Source organism: Haemaphysalis longicornis, unplaced genomic scaffold (assembly GCF_048455015.1).
Source record: "Haemaphysalis longicornis isolate Haplotype H1 unplaced genomic scaffold, Haemaphysalis longicornis Haplotype H1 scaffold_3, whole genome shotgun sequence".
Lineage (NCBI taxonomy): Eukaryota > Metazoa > Arthropoda > Arachnida > Ixodida > Ixodidae > Haemaphysalis > Haemaphysalis longicornis.
Window position 1 is genome coordinate 12,490,675 of NW_027526335.1, and position 17,221 is coordinate 12,507,895.

At 43.8% G+C, this 17,221-nt stretch overlaps 1 protein-coding gene and 1 long non-coding RNA gene across 5 annotated transcripts in view; one reads left to right on the forward strand and one right to left on the reverse strand.

Moving 5' to 3' along the window:
* LOC144173983 (lysosomal aspartic protease-like) overlaps nt 1–14,289 on the forward strand; it is a 33,773-nt gene extending 19,484 nt beyond the window's left edge. Inside the window, exons 4-9 of one of the 3 annotated variants that reach the window (XM_077702377.1) lie at nt 831–964; nt 2,684–2,868; nt 6,516–6,638; nt 8,352–8,440; nt 9,450–9,548; nt 12,570–14,289. In XM_077702377.1, coding sequence (XP_077558503.1) covers nt 831–964; nt 2,684–2,868; nt 6,516–6,638; nt 8,352–8,440; nt 9,450–9,548; nt 12,570–12,691 — 752 coding nt within the window. In that variant the 3' untranslated portion in view covers nt 12,692–14,289. Of the gene's footprint in view, nt 1–830; nt 965–2,683; nt 2,869–6,515; nt 6,639–8,292; nt 8,441–9,449; nt 9,549–12,569 lie in introns of all 3 variants that reach the window. The other 2 variants (XM_077702375.1, XM_077702376.1) reach the window with 2 other exon arrangements.
* LOC144173989 (uncharacterized) lies at nt 2–17,208 on the reverse strand. 2 transcript variants are annotated; one of them, XR_013323410.1, is made up of 4 exons: nt 17,109–17,190; nt 14,401–14,632; nt 12,258–12,330; nt 2–166 (listed from the first exon to the last, which is right to left on the reverse strand). It is a non-coding gene; the product is annotated as an uncharacterized LOC144173989 (long non-coding RNA). The 2 variants fall into 2 exon arrangements; XR_013323409.1 differs by lacking the exon at nt 12,258–12,330 and having other exon boundaries at nt 17,109–17,208.
* Nucleotides 17,209–17,221: the final 13 nt, after the last annotated feature.

A 17,221-nucleotide genomic window follows, 5' to 3' on the forward strand; every position in this document is an offset into this window, starting at 1 on the left:
GGTTGTCTGTGCCATGATAGAATTCACACCGTACTCAATGCAAGCTCCTCTTCTGAGATCCAGAACTCTGTCCACATGCACCGTCCTTGCAGATTGGAGGTAGCTTTAATTGCTTCAATATCGAGTAAAAGCAAGGTAATTTTTTTCGTATCGATTTCTTGGGCATCTGTAAATAATGAACATATATGTATACATGGAGCCCCTTTGATGAGATCCTCGCAAAGCCTTGTTTTAATGCTGCTGGTACTGCTTAACCATATTGCCTAAATAGCGTATTTACTCGATTCTAAGCACCCCCTTTTTCCCACCATCATGATGCCCAAAGTAGGGGGGTGCTTAGGTTTGAAAAATTGACCCCCTCCCCCCCACCCCTCACACACACATGCACGCTTGCAGGCACGCACACTTTTTTTTTTTGTGGCACTGTCCAGATGAGATGGGCACGCAAGGAATAATGCTTTCATCAGAAAGCGTTAAAAAAAGGCTTGGACAATGAACCCGCCACTTACATCTGATACTCAATCACTCTCATTATTGCTCGTGTCTTCCGCGCCGCCTGAGCCACTGCTCTCAGTATCCCACAGCAGGTCATCTTCTCTTCGGTCGAAGTGGTTTGTGATTGAACATCTCTTAAAATGTGCTAGCAATATGCGGGGAAATTAATTTTTTTTAATTTGTGGACTGAAAGTGAGGATGGCGGTTATATGCACGAAAATACGGTATCCCTTATATCGATCTGATAGGTGTTTTTTGCGAGTTTGATATCACTGGGTTTGACTGTATCCTTGATGGTGTAGTTTTATGCTGTTCTTGCTTTTCTTGATGTGCAGTGCTCCACAAAAAGTACGACCACACAAAGTCAAGGAGTTACCGCAAGAATGGCACTGCCATTTCCTTGCGGTATGGGACTGGCAGCATGACGGGCTTCCTGAGCATCGACACGGTTTCACTTGCAGGCGTCGATGTGAGTTGCCTCTTTCGGCCATTGTTTTTTACAGTGCAGCTGTTTATAATAATATATTTCCACCTAACCGGGACTGTCGGGCCTTTATCGTAGCGGAGCACGATTACAAAGGGAGTGCAAGCGGCTTGAGTGGTGCAGGGAAGGAGCACTGCTGTTATGGGAAGGCCGAATGACTCGTGAAATTAACACAGGTCCGCGCTGCGGGGGAGCATTGTTGGTAAAAACACCAAACAAAGCATGGCTTTCATTGAGAATGTTACTGTCATTATGTTGAACTCTTGTAGTTAAAGGAGCCATGAAGAGAAAATACAACTTCGTTTAATTTGAAAGAACTAGGATTCAGTATCTCACTCAGCTCCATTACAGCCACAAAAGATGTTTTTTTAACGAAAAAAATGCAAGAAGTATTTAAAACTTTCAAATTTTGTGCCACAGTGACGTGTTATGAGCAAGAATGACGTCACATGGGCCAACAATAAAATATTATTTTCAGTGCGTTAACTGCACGTTGGCATTCAAGTGATGCGGTCAAATGGAACTAGAGGCACCATTACAGACGTCCAGTCATGTGTCGTCGCGACAGGTCAGTTAGGCGGTCGCCAATCGCACAAACAAGGTTCCGTGACATCATAGAAAGTTGCGGGAAATTGGCTAGGGGGTCGCGACTGCCTCACACGTTTTCTTTAATATCTCCGTTATTTGTTCGAAGATTGCGATGATATTGGTATCATGGTTATCGGGACTAAGCAGTCTTTCTAATAAACCCATCTTGTATTTTGTCTTCATGGCTTCTTTAAGGGGCCACACTGGTCTTAACAATCATTTTTACAGTTCTCATAATAAAAATTGGGAGATGTGTAGTTTTTCATCCTGATTGTAGACATGAAATTTGTTGTTGTGTAGAATGACTACATTCGAATTTATTCAGATTTATGTATTAGACTTTGTGACAGCTTTTGTAAAAAAAAACTGCTGGAGGGATGCAGCTGAACAAGGTACCAGGTGAACTGTGCACTAATCAAGGAGTGTAATAAAATAATGTCGTCATTCCATCTGGTTTGTAGCAAAAGTTAGGACCGTTTGAAGTTTGGGCCTCGAAGGTGGGAACCAGAAAAACAGTTTGCCTTCCAGGCCCAAACCTCAAACAGTCATAATTTCTGCTACAGACCAGACAGAATGGTAATGTTAGTCTTATTGCACTCCTTGATTTGTGCACAGTTCACTGGTACCTTGTTCAGCTGCATACCTCCAGCAGTTTTTTTTTTTACAAAATCTGTCACAAAGTCTAATACAAAAATCTGAATAAATTTACAAATTTACATATCTACAATCAGAATAAAAAACTACATATGTCGCCCAATTTTCATCATAATAACTGTAAAGGTAAAGTTTTTGATCAGAGACCCATGCGCCCCCTTAAGCCTGTTGCGGTTAGGCCATTTGATTCGTTCTGTTCTTTTTTTGTTGGTTGTGGTACTTCAAACTACGCAGCTAGCAAATGTAGCATGCTATGCAGCGGTTGTGGTGGTCAATGCCACACGGGTGTCTGGGAGAGCAATATTTCTCATTTCAGTATTCCCACCTGGTGTTGGCCTTACATTGTCACGTGGATTCGAGGGTTTTTTGTTTTTTTTAATAGAAAAGCTGAGCTTGCATTTTGTACCAGCCTGATAGCGCTTGTGGGGGGGCAGGATGCCCTATGTGAGCCCTTCAATGCAGGTTCATAACCAGACCTTTGCCGAGGCCGTTACGGAGCCAGGCCTGACATTTGTCGCAGCCAAGTTTGACGGAATCCTCGGTCTTGGCTTCAAAAATATCGCAGCCTCTGGAGCAAACACCGTCTTCGACAACATGGTGCTCCAACATCTTGTGCCAGAACCCGTATTTTCTTTCTTTTTAAATAGGTGGGTAAGTTCTATGGCTTCCTGGTTGCAAATTCGTTTCACTTTGGAGTATACTCTGAGGCAATCATAATGCCTGGGCTATGGGGTGCACCATGCTCGAAGGCTCTAGAAGAATTAAAACTACCCAGGTTACCTTATAATTTACTGAAATTTCATACTACTGTTTCGTAAATATCTTTGAATAAACACCATTTGCTTGTTTGCTCTTGGATATAGAAAAAGGGTCACATTTTGTCATTTGTATATTTTAAAACTACCTATGCTGAATTTCTCCAGAAGTAGTTCCGTAATGCCATTAAAGGTCTCCTCCACTTGGTGATTAGCATTGCCATGTGATAATAGGTTTATTTGTTGTAGGCAACAGCAGTTTTTGCTTTGCTTTGGATGAACCAAATATTTCAGGAAAGTTTTGTACTAGAAAAAAATAGCCCGTATGATGGAGATGATTGCGCGAACTTTAAGCAAAAACTTGCGAGTAGTTAGGGAAGGCTGTTATTCTTGAAGTCCTTGGAATCTCCCTTATTATGAATCGGAATAATGTTGGTGTTTTTCCAGGCTATACACACTTTTTAAGTCTTCAAGCATTCAGAAAATGTTACAGCAAGCTTTTCCAGTACAATATCTCCTTCCTCATTCAAGAGATCTGCAGTTATGCTGTCGTCTCCTGCAGCCTTCCCTGTCTTCATGCCTTTGAGAGCCTTTCCAGCTTCCTCTTAGTTACTGGTGGCACATCGCGATTTGAGGTTGTACTCTCAGTAGTTTCCCCTGGTCTAACGTCGCTGGCACACAGTCTGGTGTAGAATCGTTGTGCTACCTTTATTATCTCGTCCAAGTTGTGCGTAATGTTATTCTGCTTATCTCGGAGTGCATATTACTCCTGTCTTTGCCAATGGATAGCTTTCTCTTAGTTGCTTTCAAGCTTACCATTATTTGCATATTTCCCTCGATCACTGCCATTTTATATGCATGAATGCCGTTTGTTTTACTTTCGTTAATCAGTTTCGACAGCTCGGCTAATTCAGTTCAATCCGCCGTACCTGACACTTTCATGTTCTTTGGACACCTGTAAAAACAGCTGTAGACTGATCATTTTCGACTCTTTGTCTGGTTTGTATCTGAGTTAACACTTCTTGGACTATGTATACAGAGTCAACACTCGCTTTTGTTAGTGGTCCTTGTAATCTCACTGCAGTGTATGCAAACCAAAATTGGATTTTATAGCTTTTAGGTGAAATGTGCCCGCAAACCAGGGTTGCACATAAAGCTTTCCCTGTTTCTTGATGTCACTGATGTCTTGATGTCCCTGATTCTTGATTGATTGATTGATTGTAGGGTTTAACGCGCCGACGCAACGCAGGCGATGAGGCGCGCCGTAGTGGAGGGCTCCGGATTAATTTTGACCACCTGGGGATCTTTATCGCCGTTATCTTCAACAGTTAAACTTGGCTACTAATGGGCATACCACTAGGCCATAACAGCATGTATACTCTACATTATTAGTGTGAAAAGATCCATACATAGCAACGTTGCACAGGTAATAAGAGAAAGCAGACCAGACAAAAAATTAAAGCCGTTCCACTCAACATGCAAGCTGTCGGAAGTGCAGAGAAGTGATTCGCCATACTGGGCTGTAGCGCCGTTATCCGCTCACTAATACCGTAGAGTTTCATACAATAATAACTAGAGGGGAAACTGACGCTAGTGTCAGCGCAAACATGGCGGAAGCGCTTACGCTTCAATGGGAATGATGGGTAGTTCTGGAACCAGATTGCGTAGGATCATAACGGGCTTATGGCTGCGCAAACTGTGTTTTTTGACAAAAAAACTCTTATTGTCTGGTTCTCCATTTACAAATTACATGGCAAACAAGAAAGTTAGTGACCAAAAACTGGTTTTGTACGAAATAAAATGGCGCGTTTAAATAAAAAGCAGATGCGGAGTCGAGGAGGTTTGTGGAGCAGGTTTGGCATTTGCCACCAACTACAGCAGGACGCGGACTTCTGTAAAAACTATTTCTAAAAGTTTTGGTGATGGTAGTTTGTAATACTAAGAAAAGTTTTGCGCTCATAAAAAAAAAAAAAAAAAGAAACCGCTTACCTTTGGAGAAGTTATTCTTGCCTGAATTAGTGACATTCATCAAGCTGCGTTCCAATCAGCCACCGGTACTGCTGGTCAACGCCGTAGGAGCCGGCGTTTGCACGAAAGGTGTGGCTGTTCCAAGCGATTCGCAACCGTCGTCAGCTCAACAATGAATTGCTCTGCCGAATGAGCAGCGCCGCATCTGGCCGCATCTCCTAATTCGCAGACAACTTTGCCACACAGGGCGCCGTCGTTTGTGTTTTTAGTGCTCGGCTGGCCAATTCGCAGCTCTGGTTATAAAACATTCCACTCAGGGCGGCGTCAGTGCGTGCGCGGCATGCAGTTCAAGGAGAAACATATTTTTGATCGCTTCTTTCAACACCCCGCGTAGGCAAATGCGTTCATGTTAATCGAAAACGAAAACGAAACTGTCTGCACAATTGAATCCATAGGAACTTCCGCAAGCCATTGAGTGCCAATACAGAATCAAGAACTACCCATCACGCCCATTGAGGCGGACGATCGCAGCGCCAGATTCCTCTCTAGTTGTTATTGTATGAAACTCTGACTGCTACCACCCAATGCAATTCAAATTTCCCGCCTTCGCAGTGCTCGCGCGCCCCCTGCCTGAAACTGCGCCAGCGGGAGTTCTGTTCTTTTTGTGCTTGCTTTTCCTCCCGCACATGCCGGTGTTGCACTGCCACTTTTTTTTTTTTTTTTTTTTTTGCTTGCTATCATAAAAACCAACCCAATGAGCGTTCGTAACTAAATTAACACGGGCGCTGACAGTCAATTACGCATATTTTGCCTCAAATGTACGTACAGTTCTCTTTGCGCGAAACAACGGGGGATGTATTACAAGCGTCAGCGGTTCACAAATTTTGAACGCTTATGACTATATAAACCACATGGCTTTCGAAGCCTCTGGGTTACGCCGTAACGACAGCCACTACGATGGAACGCCGTGTGGCTCTACTTGGGTCCAGCGAGCGAGCTACAATGACAAGGCGAGCCCCTAAAGTGCTCTGCACATAAAACTGCATGTTCATTTTGTTGGCACAGTACTACATGCAGTACTACATGCAGCACAGTACTACATGACTGAGTAAGTGGAAATGAAGAATCCTTGCGGATGCAGGGTGCGTGCTGGAAATGCATCACAGTGCATGGTGGCATTGTAGAGGATAGCTTATACAAAAAAGGTTGACAGGTCACGATAGTATGTCAGGGGAGTGGCAATTCGGGTGCTCAACAATCAACTTGTCACCTGAGTAACTGCCACTCGCAGAAGCATTCAAACAAAGCATTTAGTTGTATGAAACACCAAATTCAATATATGGATGCACTGTGCCCATGGTTATTTTGTCCAGATGGTCGATTAACCTTGCATAATTATTTGCAGATGGAACGTATAAATTCCTACCAAAACTACTACCCCACCAAAGTCAGGTTCCAGAGCAAGCCTCGTTACACTAGTTGCCACTCGTGTTTTGTACAGAGAGGGTCTTTTTGTAGCATCTCTGTTCATTTGAGTTTACAGCTATGGCTTTATTCTGCGCGTGTTTCAGGAACAGCAACTCTTCCACGGGCGGCGAGATCACCTTTGGCGGCGTGGATAAACGCTTCTACAAGGGCCCCATCAATTATGTTCCAGTCACAAAGAAAGGCTACTGGCAATTTGCAATTGACGGGTAATGTTTCTGTCGCACTTAGGTTGTGCGTATATTAATAGAGAATTGCAGCAGGACACGTTTATAATGCCTGTCATGCAACCGATACCAGTGGGACAGTTGGGAAAGAATATGCATGTCAGTGGTACCAACTTATCATTTCCTTTCCCATTTTCCTGTTTTGTGGAAATTGCTACAGTTTACATATTATATACTGCTGCATTTTGCGACATCTGAAGGTTTTAGAGAAAAATTTGATTTTTCAGCATTCAGATTTGTGAAGTTTAGCCTGTGAGAAGTTTTTATGATCTAAATGGCTTCCAGCATCACAAATATGAAGTCAGAAAAAAAATTGGTTCATTAGGACGGACACTAGGACACACTGGACACTGGGAAACACTGTGCACTGGCTGCCCATATATCACTCGAACAAGAGAGCTACCTTGATCAAATGTTTCAAGTGAAGACAATAATGTAAAGTTTGTATTGCTATGATTTGTAATAACGAAATTGCACAATTTCAGTTACCTGTCACTCGCCCATTGAGCCACCCGGGCTCAACTGGAGTTGACACGCGTAAACAATATTTTTTTGTAGCACACGTAAGTGCATGCTGCCCTCTCTTCTTTATTTTTGAAGGTCCGGGATCTTTTGACTGACGATAGATGGTGTTAATTATGTCGAAAAAAACACAAAGTGCAAGAGAAAAAAAGATATTCTTTGAGTTATTGCTCCTGAGCAACATGGGGAATTAAATGGTTAATGGGAACTATCAGCATTATTTCTTTTCAGTGGATGCAGCAGTTATCTGTTTCCTCTCCTGGTACAGGTGCCCTTTTTTTGGAATTTCCAGTGCTTTCCAAGTTTCTAAAACTTCGTGTGTAATTTTATGGCAGTATTGACACCTCATCGTCATGAAGCCGGTCGGAACAAATTAGTTACAGTTTTTGCTTGTTGACACGTACACCCAGGTGCACACCGAAAACTCTTATTCGAGGTTTGACAGTGGTGCCTGGTGTGTGACATTCACATGCAAGACAGTGCGGCAGCAGTTCATGGTGCTAGACGCTGGAAATGGAAAAGTAAGACGTAGCCACCACAACAGTTTGTTCTTATGGAAACAAACAGGGGCCCATTTTCATAGACTTTGTCCACCTGTGGAACAAGTCTATGGACTTGCTCAGCAAACTGCAGACAGCGAATAGTAGTGATATACTATATAGCTCACTAACCCACGTGCACATTAGCAGTTTACTAAGGTGTGGCTGTGATGAACACAATAATAATAACCATCATCATATTAGAATAAAAATAAATGGGCAGGACAACTTAGCACCGTCACATACATCATTGTCACGGGAGATAATCCCCCTTCCCTTTTTACCTGCCCCCCAAAACGAACCCATTAATCTGCCGTTGTGATTAGTCATATACATACCTTCGTTTCACTTTTTTCTGTGTAAACCACATGCCTAATATTAAAAATATAAGCCCGTTTTGGCACTTACTTGTAAATGTTAAATAGTCTAGTTCCTGCATACGTATAAGCTAGCAACAGTCAGGGCTAACGTCTCCCAATTTGCAGCGAAATAACTGTTGCTATGAAGAGAATTCACGTGTCACAGCATTGGGTGGTGCCTGCGCAGCATAAATTTCTTTTCTGGCTCTATTTCAGAATTTCTGTGCAGAACAGTTCACTGAGCTTTTGTGCAAATGGCTGTCAGGCTATTGCAGATACAGGCACTTCCCTGATGGCTGGCCCTACCCTAGAAGTGATGAAACTGCAAAAGATTATTGGTGCCTACCCTTACTCCCACGGCCAGGTATGGATTGTCATACTCAGGGTTTTCTTTTTTTGTGTGTGCACCAAGGGAAAGTATGTGGAAAGCAAAATTGGTTTTTCTGGTTCCCTCCTCCCAATTCCAAACCTTAAACAGTCGTAACTTCCGCTACAGACCAGATAGAATGATACTGTTAGTCTTATTGCACTCCTTGATTTGTGCACAGTTCACTGGTACCTTGTTCAGCTGCATCCCCCCAGCAGTTTCTTTACAAAAGCTGCCAAAAAATCAAATATAAAAACCTGAATAAATTTGGACATAATCGTTTTACGCAAAAACGAATTTTATATCTACATTCAGAATGAAAGGCTACACATGTCCCCCAGATTTTATCATCATAACTGCAAAAATAAACTTTTTTGATCAAAGACCCATGTGTCCCCTTAACAACACAGTCCTCCCTCCCAATTGCATGACATCTTTCTCGGTGTGCAAACAGCTCCCCTTCAGATAAATGGGATGCGTCGAAATTGCTTCCTGAAAGCAGTGTCACTGCCATCCCTATATCCTGCCCTTGTGAATGTGACAAGCATGGAAGCTTTTACACGCTAAGCAGGTTTTATCTGCATTGCTATGATTTTCCTGCTGGTCGCTTCAACGAACATGTGCAGCAGTTTGTAAATAACTCGATGAGCACCACCAAAACGTAGCTAGTCCTAAAAGAATTACAATGTCAAAAATTAGGACCTGTAATAGAAAGAATCACGCTTCCGAACCTTCAAATAAAGGCTGTTTTTTTTTTTTCATCGACAACAAAACCTTGAAAAAGCTGTGTGGTCTCCAAAGCTGTATTTGCATCTAAATGGACGCCTTTCTTTTCTGTGCATTAGAAATTTTTATGGGAGATGACTTGAAGTGCGTAAGCACAAGTTTGAACTATGTCAGGGAATGCGATTTGGTTGCAAGCTTCAGTTTGCTGGAGTTTGTGCACCATCTGGAATTTAAGCCTGGTATGGACATTTTTCCTTTAACCTTGGTTTCTCTTGTTCAGTACACGGTAAAATGCGAGGATATACCCAGACTCCCAACTGTCCAGTTCCACATCGGAAATCGCACGTATACCTTAACTGGGAACGACTATGTCCTGAAGGTAAGCAGTGTATTTAATGGGCATGCACAAGTATTACTTCTGTTTTAACACGAAAGTGTTTTATTACCGGATACACTAAGATTTCAGTGACGTCATATCCGTCACGGAAGTGACGCCAGTGCAACGAAGCAAGCGACCTGTAAAGGGTGCACCCCTGCACACAGGGTCTTCTTGCGGGGAAGCAACCTTTAGTACTAAGAGTACGTTATAATTAGGCTTGTCCGTTTTTGGGTTTTATATTTTAACACGAAAGTGTTTTATGCCGGGATACACCAAGATTTCACTGATGTCATATCCGTCACGGAAATGACGCCAGTACACCCTTTGCCGAAGCGACCCGCCAACAGGACGTCGCTCGCCAAGCACATTCACAAGATAGCCGCCGACCCACAAATCATGCTCAGCTGCAGATTTCACTGCACATTTCACTTTCGTGTTCTACCTATTCCTATGACAGAGGAGTCAACCACAGTTTTTCTAACATTCAATGAAATTATCGGTTAGTATTCAATATGTGCTTTGTGATCAGTGCTTTAAAGGAACCCTGCAACACTTTTGATAAATGCCTTCACTCTTTCCTTCACGTCTCAAACAACTTCGAAAGCTATAGTTATCGCCAGCACGGCGCGGCACTGTGTGATTTGATCGTCGCACCAGATACGCCTTCCACTTCTGCTTTATTCTTGTGCCTTTTTTTTTTTTTAAGGGGAGACACTGCTCTTAAAAAAACTTTTTTAATTTTTGAGTAAACTCTGTGAAACTTGTCAGACTTGTTGCTTTTCCTCCACTGATTCTAAATATGGCATTATTTTTTTTGTTGGTCAATTAGGTCCCGAGATAATTACAGGTAATTAACCATTTTTGGAGGAACAATAGACAAAACTGTGTTGGTAAGAAAACTTTAATCTTTACATTTTCCAACACCATGAACACTGGTGAGTGCAATAAGACAATCAGTTCTTTTATGAGTCGCTTGTAACTAATTTTACAGCTCATTAAACCTTGGTGGCAACACTGGCAAGGAGCCATTTTGAGTGCCAACTTCAAACACTGAAGTTTAATGAGCTGTAAAATTAGTTCCAAGCGACGCATAAAAAAACTGATAGTCTTATTGCACTCACCAGGGTTCATAGAGTTGAAAAATGTAAAGATTACAGTTTTCTGACCAACACAGTTTTGTCTATTGTTCCTCCAAAAATGGTTAATTACCTCTAATTATCTCGGGACCTAATTGACCAACAAAAAAAATAATGCCATATTTAGAATCAGTGGGGGAAAAGCAGCAAGACTGATAAGTTTCACAGAGTTTACTTAAAAATTAAAAGAAATAGTTTTAAGAGGGGTGTCCCCCCTTAAGGTTGCTATCGAAAGGCATTCATTGCTGCAACTGAAGGAAAAGCGGCCAACAGCTGCTACATGGCCTTAATGACGTAATTTGAGCAGTCGAAGCACGTCAGGACCGGGAAAGAAAGAACCTTTTGAGCGAGTTTACAAGTTATCTGATGGACATAGAACGGTAATTTTTGGCTGAGGCACTTTGCGACCCCCTAATCTAGGTACTGGGTGTGTTGGGTGACTACGTTCTGCAAGCGTTTTAAGATTTCAAAAAAAGTTGAAAAAAGTGTTGCCGGGTCCCTTTAATAATATTCAGAAATTTTAGAACAAGTAGTAGAGGCTAGGCGTCTTCTTTGCTTCCCAAAAATGCTTCATTATTCGGGTGCATTCTCTATAGAAGACAATTATCTGAGGCCTGGTAGCTAAATGTGAGCGCACATGACGTGACCAGCGCTCAAATACAAGCAAACACCGAATCATTTCGGAGAAGGAGAGCTTATACCCGGGGGCACTGCCCTTTATCTTATGCTATTCCTGGTGTTTCCTTTGCCTGGAACTACCTTAGCTCTCTTGCCAAGTTGGCGTAAAATCCTGCTGGATGCTGGAAAACTTCAAATGGGGCTGATTTCTCGCGGGTTCTCATGTGATTGGCTGCGCGCGCAAAAATTTCATGAAAAACTGCGCGGGCAGCCAATCACGCGAGACCCCACGAGCCATCAGCCCTACTGGAAGCTTTGCGGCCCCCAGTGAGATTTGCCTCCTGCTATCATTGTTCAAAGATCAGACTCTGTTGCAACAAAGAGATTAGAAAGTAAGGTAGGCGAAGCACCCGACAGATATAGGAGAGTGGTCCAAATCGCTATAGTACCAGCAAATAATATGTGTGACAGGTGTACCAGAGACTATGCATTTTGCCCACATTTTTCTGGTCACTAATGGTGATGCGTTAGAGGGGGAAAAATCTTAAATTTTGATGAGTGATATAAAGAAGGAATTTATTATGTGAACATGTTTGAATGCACCCAGGCGCCCCATTCTTTTCGTCGCAGCAAAATGAGCCTGATGTTAGAAGACTCTATCTGGGGCCTTAAGAATTTTTGCACATTTGTCAATGAAGTTCATTTATTTTCATGTGTGTTCCGATGAAAATAAATGCCTGGTTGAGTTCTGATTGCATTTTTGTAAATAATTATTCAAATCAAAGTTACTTTGAAGAAGAGTATAACTTGATTCGCATTTGCTTTGAAGGCAGAAATAACTGTCTGCATATGCGTAATCTTTACGCATTAGTTCATATCTTTTTAGTGCTGTAAATGGGAAAAAAATTCTTAGCAGTAAGGCAATGCTACAAGATCTCCAGAAGTCAATACTTACATTTTTTTATAAAACAGTGCTTGCATGTAATTTTGGTATGGATTATATTTTTGCATTTCTTCTGCTATGTTCCCTATGCAAGAGAACTGAATATTGGCACTTTGGCGAAAAACATAATCGAAAGGCTGTCCGATTTGCAAAACTAATTGGTTTTAAGTAGTAACAAGTTGGCTGCATGCAAATCAGGGTTATCGATTACTTTTGGGTGTATTTGTGCAAGGAAGTGTTACACTCTGAGCTCCATACTGCATAGAATGCTCTTTTTGTTGCAATGTTTATTTGTAATAAAGATCCTCTTTGTTTCCATAACAGATCAAGCAGTTCCGTCGCATGTTGTGCCTGTCTGGATTTGTAGGCCTAGACATACCGGCCCCCCAAGGGCCACTCTGGATCCTTGGAGACGTCTTCATAGGTCGCTACTACACTGTCTTTGACTATGGAGGCGGGCGCGTAGGCTTTGCTGCAGCTGCCAAAGTTTACTGATGGCCTGTCCGTGCCCTTTGTCAATCCAACACCAGCAAGTTGGCGATTACAGTATGTGGTACTTGGGCATTAAACATGTTTGTGTGTTTTTGAACCTGATGCAAGCTCTTGGGGGTTTCTTTTTCTGCTGACAGGCCATTGAACTTGTTCAACACAGCCCACAATAAAATTCTTCACGCACATCTGGTGCTCTACGATTACTTGTTGGTGGTTAGGTGTGGAATGTCTGCTCTGAAATGGGCAAACCACAGCCCAGAAGTGCTGCAGGCATGCTTGTGACCAGTTTAGTCTGCACTCCAGGATAGTCTTGTAAGCACTGCTGTCTTGTGGGGGAAGTAAATGTCTTTTACTCATCTCCAATGTGGTGTGATGGCCAAGCGGGCTGTTGCAGAAAAAAATTCAAGCTGTTCCACTCAATGTGAAAGCTGCCGGAAATGCAGAGCAGTGATTCGCCATTATGGGCTGTAGCGCCGTTATCCGCTCACTGCTGCCACCCAATGCAATTCAAATTTCCCACCTTTGCAGTGCTCGCGCGCCCCCTGCTTGAAACTGCGCCAGCGGGAGTTCTGTTCTCTTTGTGCTTGGTTTTCCTCCCGCATGTGCCGGTGTTGCACTGCCACTTTTCTTTTCACTTACTGTCGTAAAAACCAACCCAACGAGCGTTCCTAACTAAATGAATGCGGGCGCTGCCGGTTAGTTACGTATATTTTGCCTCAAATACACCTATAGTTTTCTTTGTGCTAAATAATGGGGAGATGTATGACAAGCGCCAGCAGTTCACGAGTTTCGAAAGCCTCTAGGTTGCGCCGCGATGACGGTCGCTACGACGGAACGCTGTGCGGCTCTACTTGGGTCCAGTGAGCAAGCTACGACGACAAGGCGAGCCCCTAAAGTGCTCTGCACTTAAAAATTGATAATCACAAGGTCCGGATTAATTGTGTGCAGCTTGATATGATGCTGCAGAATCCACTTCACTGCCACTCCTTGTTGCCCACTTGAAGAAGGCACTCGACAAATGAGCCTCTTGAGGGGCTTTTTCGTGTCGACAGATCCTCTTTCTCTCTTGTTCACTGCATACCACTTACAGTGCCTCTGCAAGAAGTTTTCACTCTTTGTCTGCAGCTCATTATAATCACACGGCTGAACACTGCTTTTGAACCAGTCTAGATAATCGGTGAAATGCCAATAAAAATATTCGCGACCTAAGAAATATGTTGCATAGTAATATCAATTTATATGACAGGAGTTGTGCAACACATTGTCCACCATAATGAAAGAAATATATTGTTATTTATGGCTATAGCACAAATTCACCATAGTGAACATAGCAATGGGCAAAGCAGCATTCTGTATAACAGGATTTTTGGTGTAAAATAGCAAGTCATTACTTTTTTAAGACCATGTAAATTAGATCACTCTCAGTTACATTGACTTTTTGATTGTTTTTGCATCCAGCTTACTTTTTACTTTCTAAAATTATTTATGAGGCAGGTTTTCGTTTTGTGCTGTATACTGTTGTTGGGATTTGCTTCGCTGCTGAACAGGTCATGCTAACTCCAGTACAGGCTGGAGACCTTAGCTGTCGCACGCAGCGAGACTTGATGCCTCAGCACACAATCTTTTGATGTTTCCGCGTTGAAAATAGTCTTGTGCAACTCACATTTGGTTTGCATTCCGCTTCTTTGCCAATCAGTCCCCTGGCACGGCCTGTGGGAGTTTTGTGCACTTACTATGCAGATAAGCTTTGCATGTTGCAATCAGCTCCACCATTAACTTGGCTTTTTGTCATTGCGCACATGCTTGTGGTGAAGCGCCTTTGGGGACCAATTTTTGGTGTGCCCAACATGCCGGAGCAGAATTTTGGGAAATCTGTGTATGACTTCTGCTGTGCGCTGCAAAAAGAATGCATTTCCCTTTGTTTATGCGCTAGACTGACTTCAAACGAGCTTACATCTCACCTGGCTATGCACAAATGTATCAAGTGATGCATCCAGTGGCTGTGCTGTAATGCTTTTGTACAGAAAAAATTTCTGGTTTGATGTATGATTTCGTTGCAAACACGCAAGTAAAATATAATCCATTTTAAGAAATTCTGCGCGAAATTAGTGCAACCTTTTACATTAATGCAAACCAAGTGATGGCTGTCACTTTGGTACATTTATCAGTCATGTTAAAATTTTAGTCCCCAAATCTACGTACTAGGAGGAGCACAACCGTGTTCGAGCTTTGACAGCATCTCTTTCTGCAAGACATGCCCATTCAGCTCAAATAACAGCTGCTAGACCACCTGAGCAGACCCTTTTGAAGGCCATATCCCACCACTCAATGTCAAGGGCGCATTTGATAACGTCACACGCCACGCCATCTTGGAAAATCTCAACACTACCATTTGCTTGATGAAGGTGTTCCACTTCGTAAAAGCTTTTTCCGGAAACTGGACTACAACATTGCGACTTGGGCGCCTTTGATTGCCCACCTTCCACATGCTGGTTAAAGGCACCCTCCAAGACTCCATTATCTCGCCAGTGTTACCCTCCTCCCTGTTCAATGCAGCTACAAGCTGTTCTCGGCCTCAAGCTTGCTCTTTATGGAGATAATATGATTATTTGGACCTTGCAGGGCTCCAGCAGCATGCAACCAGATGCTGTACAAAAAGTAATTAATACAGCTAGGTCTGACAAGCGAACCTAACAAATCGGCCCTCCTGGTCCTTTGCACCCGCACACAATGCCTGGCAGCTGTGGCTACCCCAAACACCCTAGTTGCCGTCCAGGGCTCTCCCGTGCCCCAAGTCCCCACGTGTATAGGTGCTCCTATCCACCACGACGGTTCCGGTGCTGTCCTCCTACCTCAACTCATCCACCTCAGCTCACGCTCCTAATACAACTTGTCTGGGGATCCACGCACAGCCTCAAGCAACCAGACACCTGGTCCAAGCACTGCTGGTCAGCCACCTCACTTACAGAACTCCTTTCGTCAACCTCAAACCACAGAAAGCCAACAAGCTGAATACTGTCCTCCAGAAGACTTACAAAACTGCTCTTGGACTGAAAACATACTTCCAGTGAATGTCTGCTCCACCTCAGCCCACAGAACACTCGGTGGGCTACTGGAAGCACAGTGCACGTCCCACCTCTACCGCCTGGCCCTCACTCATGCAGGCAGATAAGTTCTCCAGAAAACTGGTCGACCCATCCCCTTCCCTCGACATAAATTCCGACACATGCCCCTGTCCGTCCGGCAAAGCTTCAGGATTGGTTCAGTTGCCAAGCACATGCACCCTTCCTTGAATGGGGGTGTCATGAAACCAGGGTGGATCTGCTCAATAAATGCTGCAGTGCTGACTCCCAAACATGTTACACGGGCATTGTCTGAACTCGTAACTACACACACACCTCCCTCGTCACCCTGGACTCGACATCTCACTATTACCATTACCTATCGAGATCTATTGGTCGCCTCGGCTGAAGTGCTTGCCATGGCCCATGCCACCATTACACACTAGCACAAACTGCACGTAAGACTGACTGCATCAATTCGGCCTTGTGCCGCTCCAGGCCTTCCCCATCCTGCAACACCTTCCCAAAAACATTGACGTTTCCATTATCTGGACCCGAGGCCATGGTGGCCTTAGAGGGAATGAGACGGCTCACACCGCAGCCCATGATCTTCCCACTTGGGCACTCCCATTCGCAAGGATGGAGCCAGGCGCCTAAACTCTACTCTTCCCTGTCTCCAATCTATGTACCTACAACTCCCTCCTCGCACACTACACGAACAACAGAAGAGCATACGCCCCCACACCGCACCCTGCCCAAAAACCAAGCTTACACCTGTTGCGTCTACAAACAGAATATTTCTACAATGATACTATCCTCTCCTACATGTCCCCACCCCTTTTTCCCCACAACTCCGCACAGTGTGGCGCCCCCACCACACGCTCCCCGTCTCTCGGTCAGGGGGAGGGTGCGCCGACCAACAATTGTTTGGCGCCAGAACATCAACGCCTAGTGCAATGAGCCTTGTGCGTGGTGCAGGCCTCTTGGACACACGAGGAGGATGAGCGATGGGAGTTCTTGCTGAGCAGCCCCACTGCAACTCTTTTGAGAACAACAAAGGTTATTGCATGTCTCTCTCCCCTTCCCTCAATATGTTTTAACATTAACACCCAAAAGCAGTACACGCCGCGTACAACGTGCACACCCCAACACTTCTTTCCCTGAATACGCGTGGCGGCATTTGATAACTTTGCGAAGAAAAACGGCGCGCCGCCAGATGCTTGGAACGTATGCGCGGTGCGTCCTGCAACAGCGGCCACATAGGACAAACAAGCATTGTAGATAAAATAACTACAGGGTAATACGTAACTGTACTACGATCGGACGGGATGTACTACGCATACGGGACCATTTTCATTCGGCTTCCTCCCGTTGCTTCCTCCCAATTTTCCTATTCTCTGGGAAAGCTGTCGCCTTCAAGCC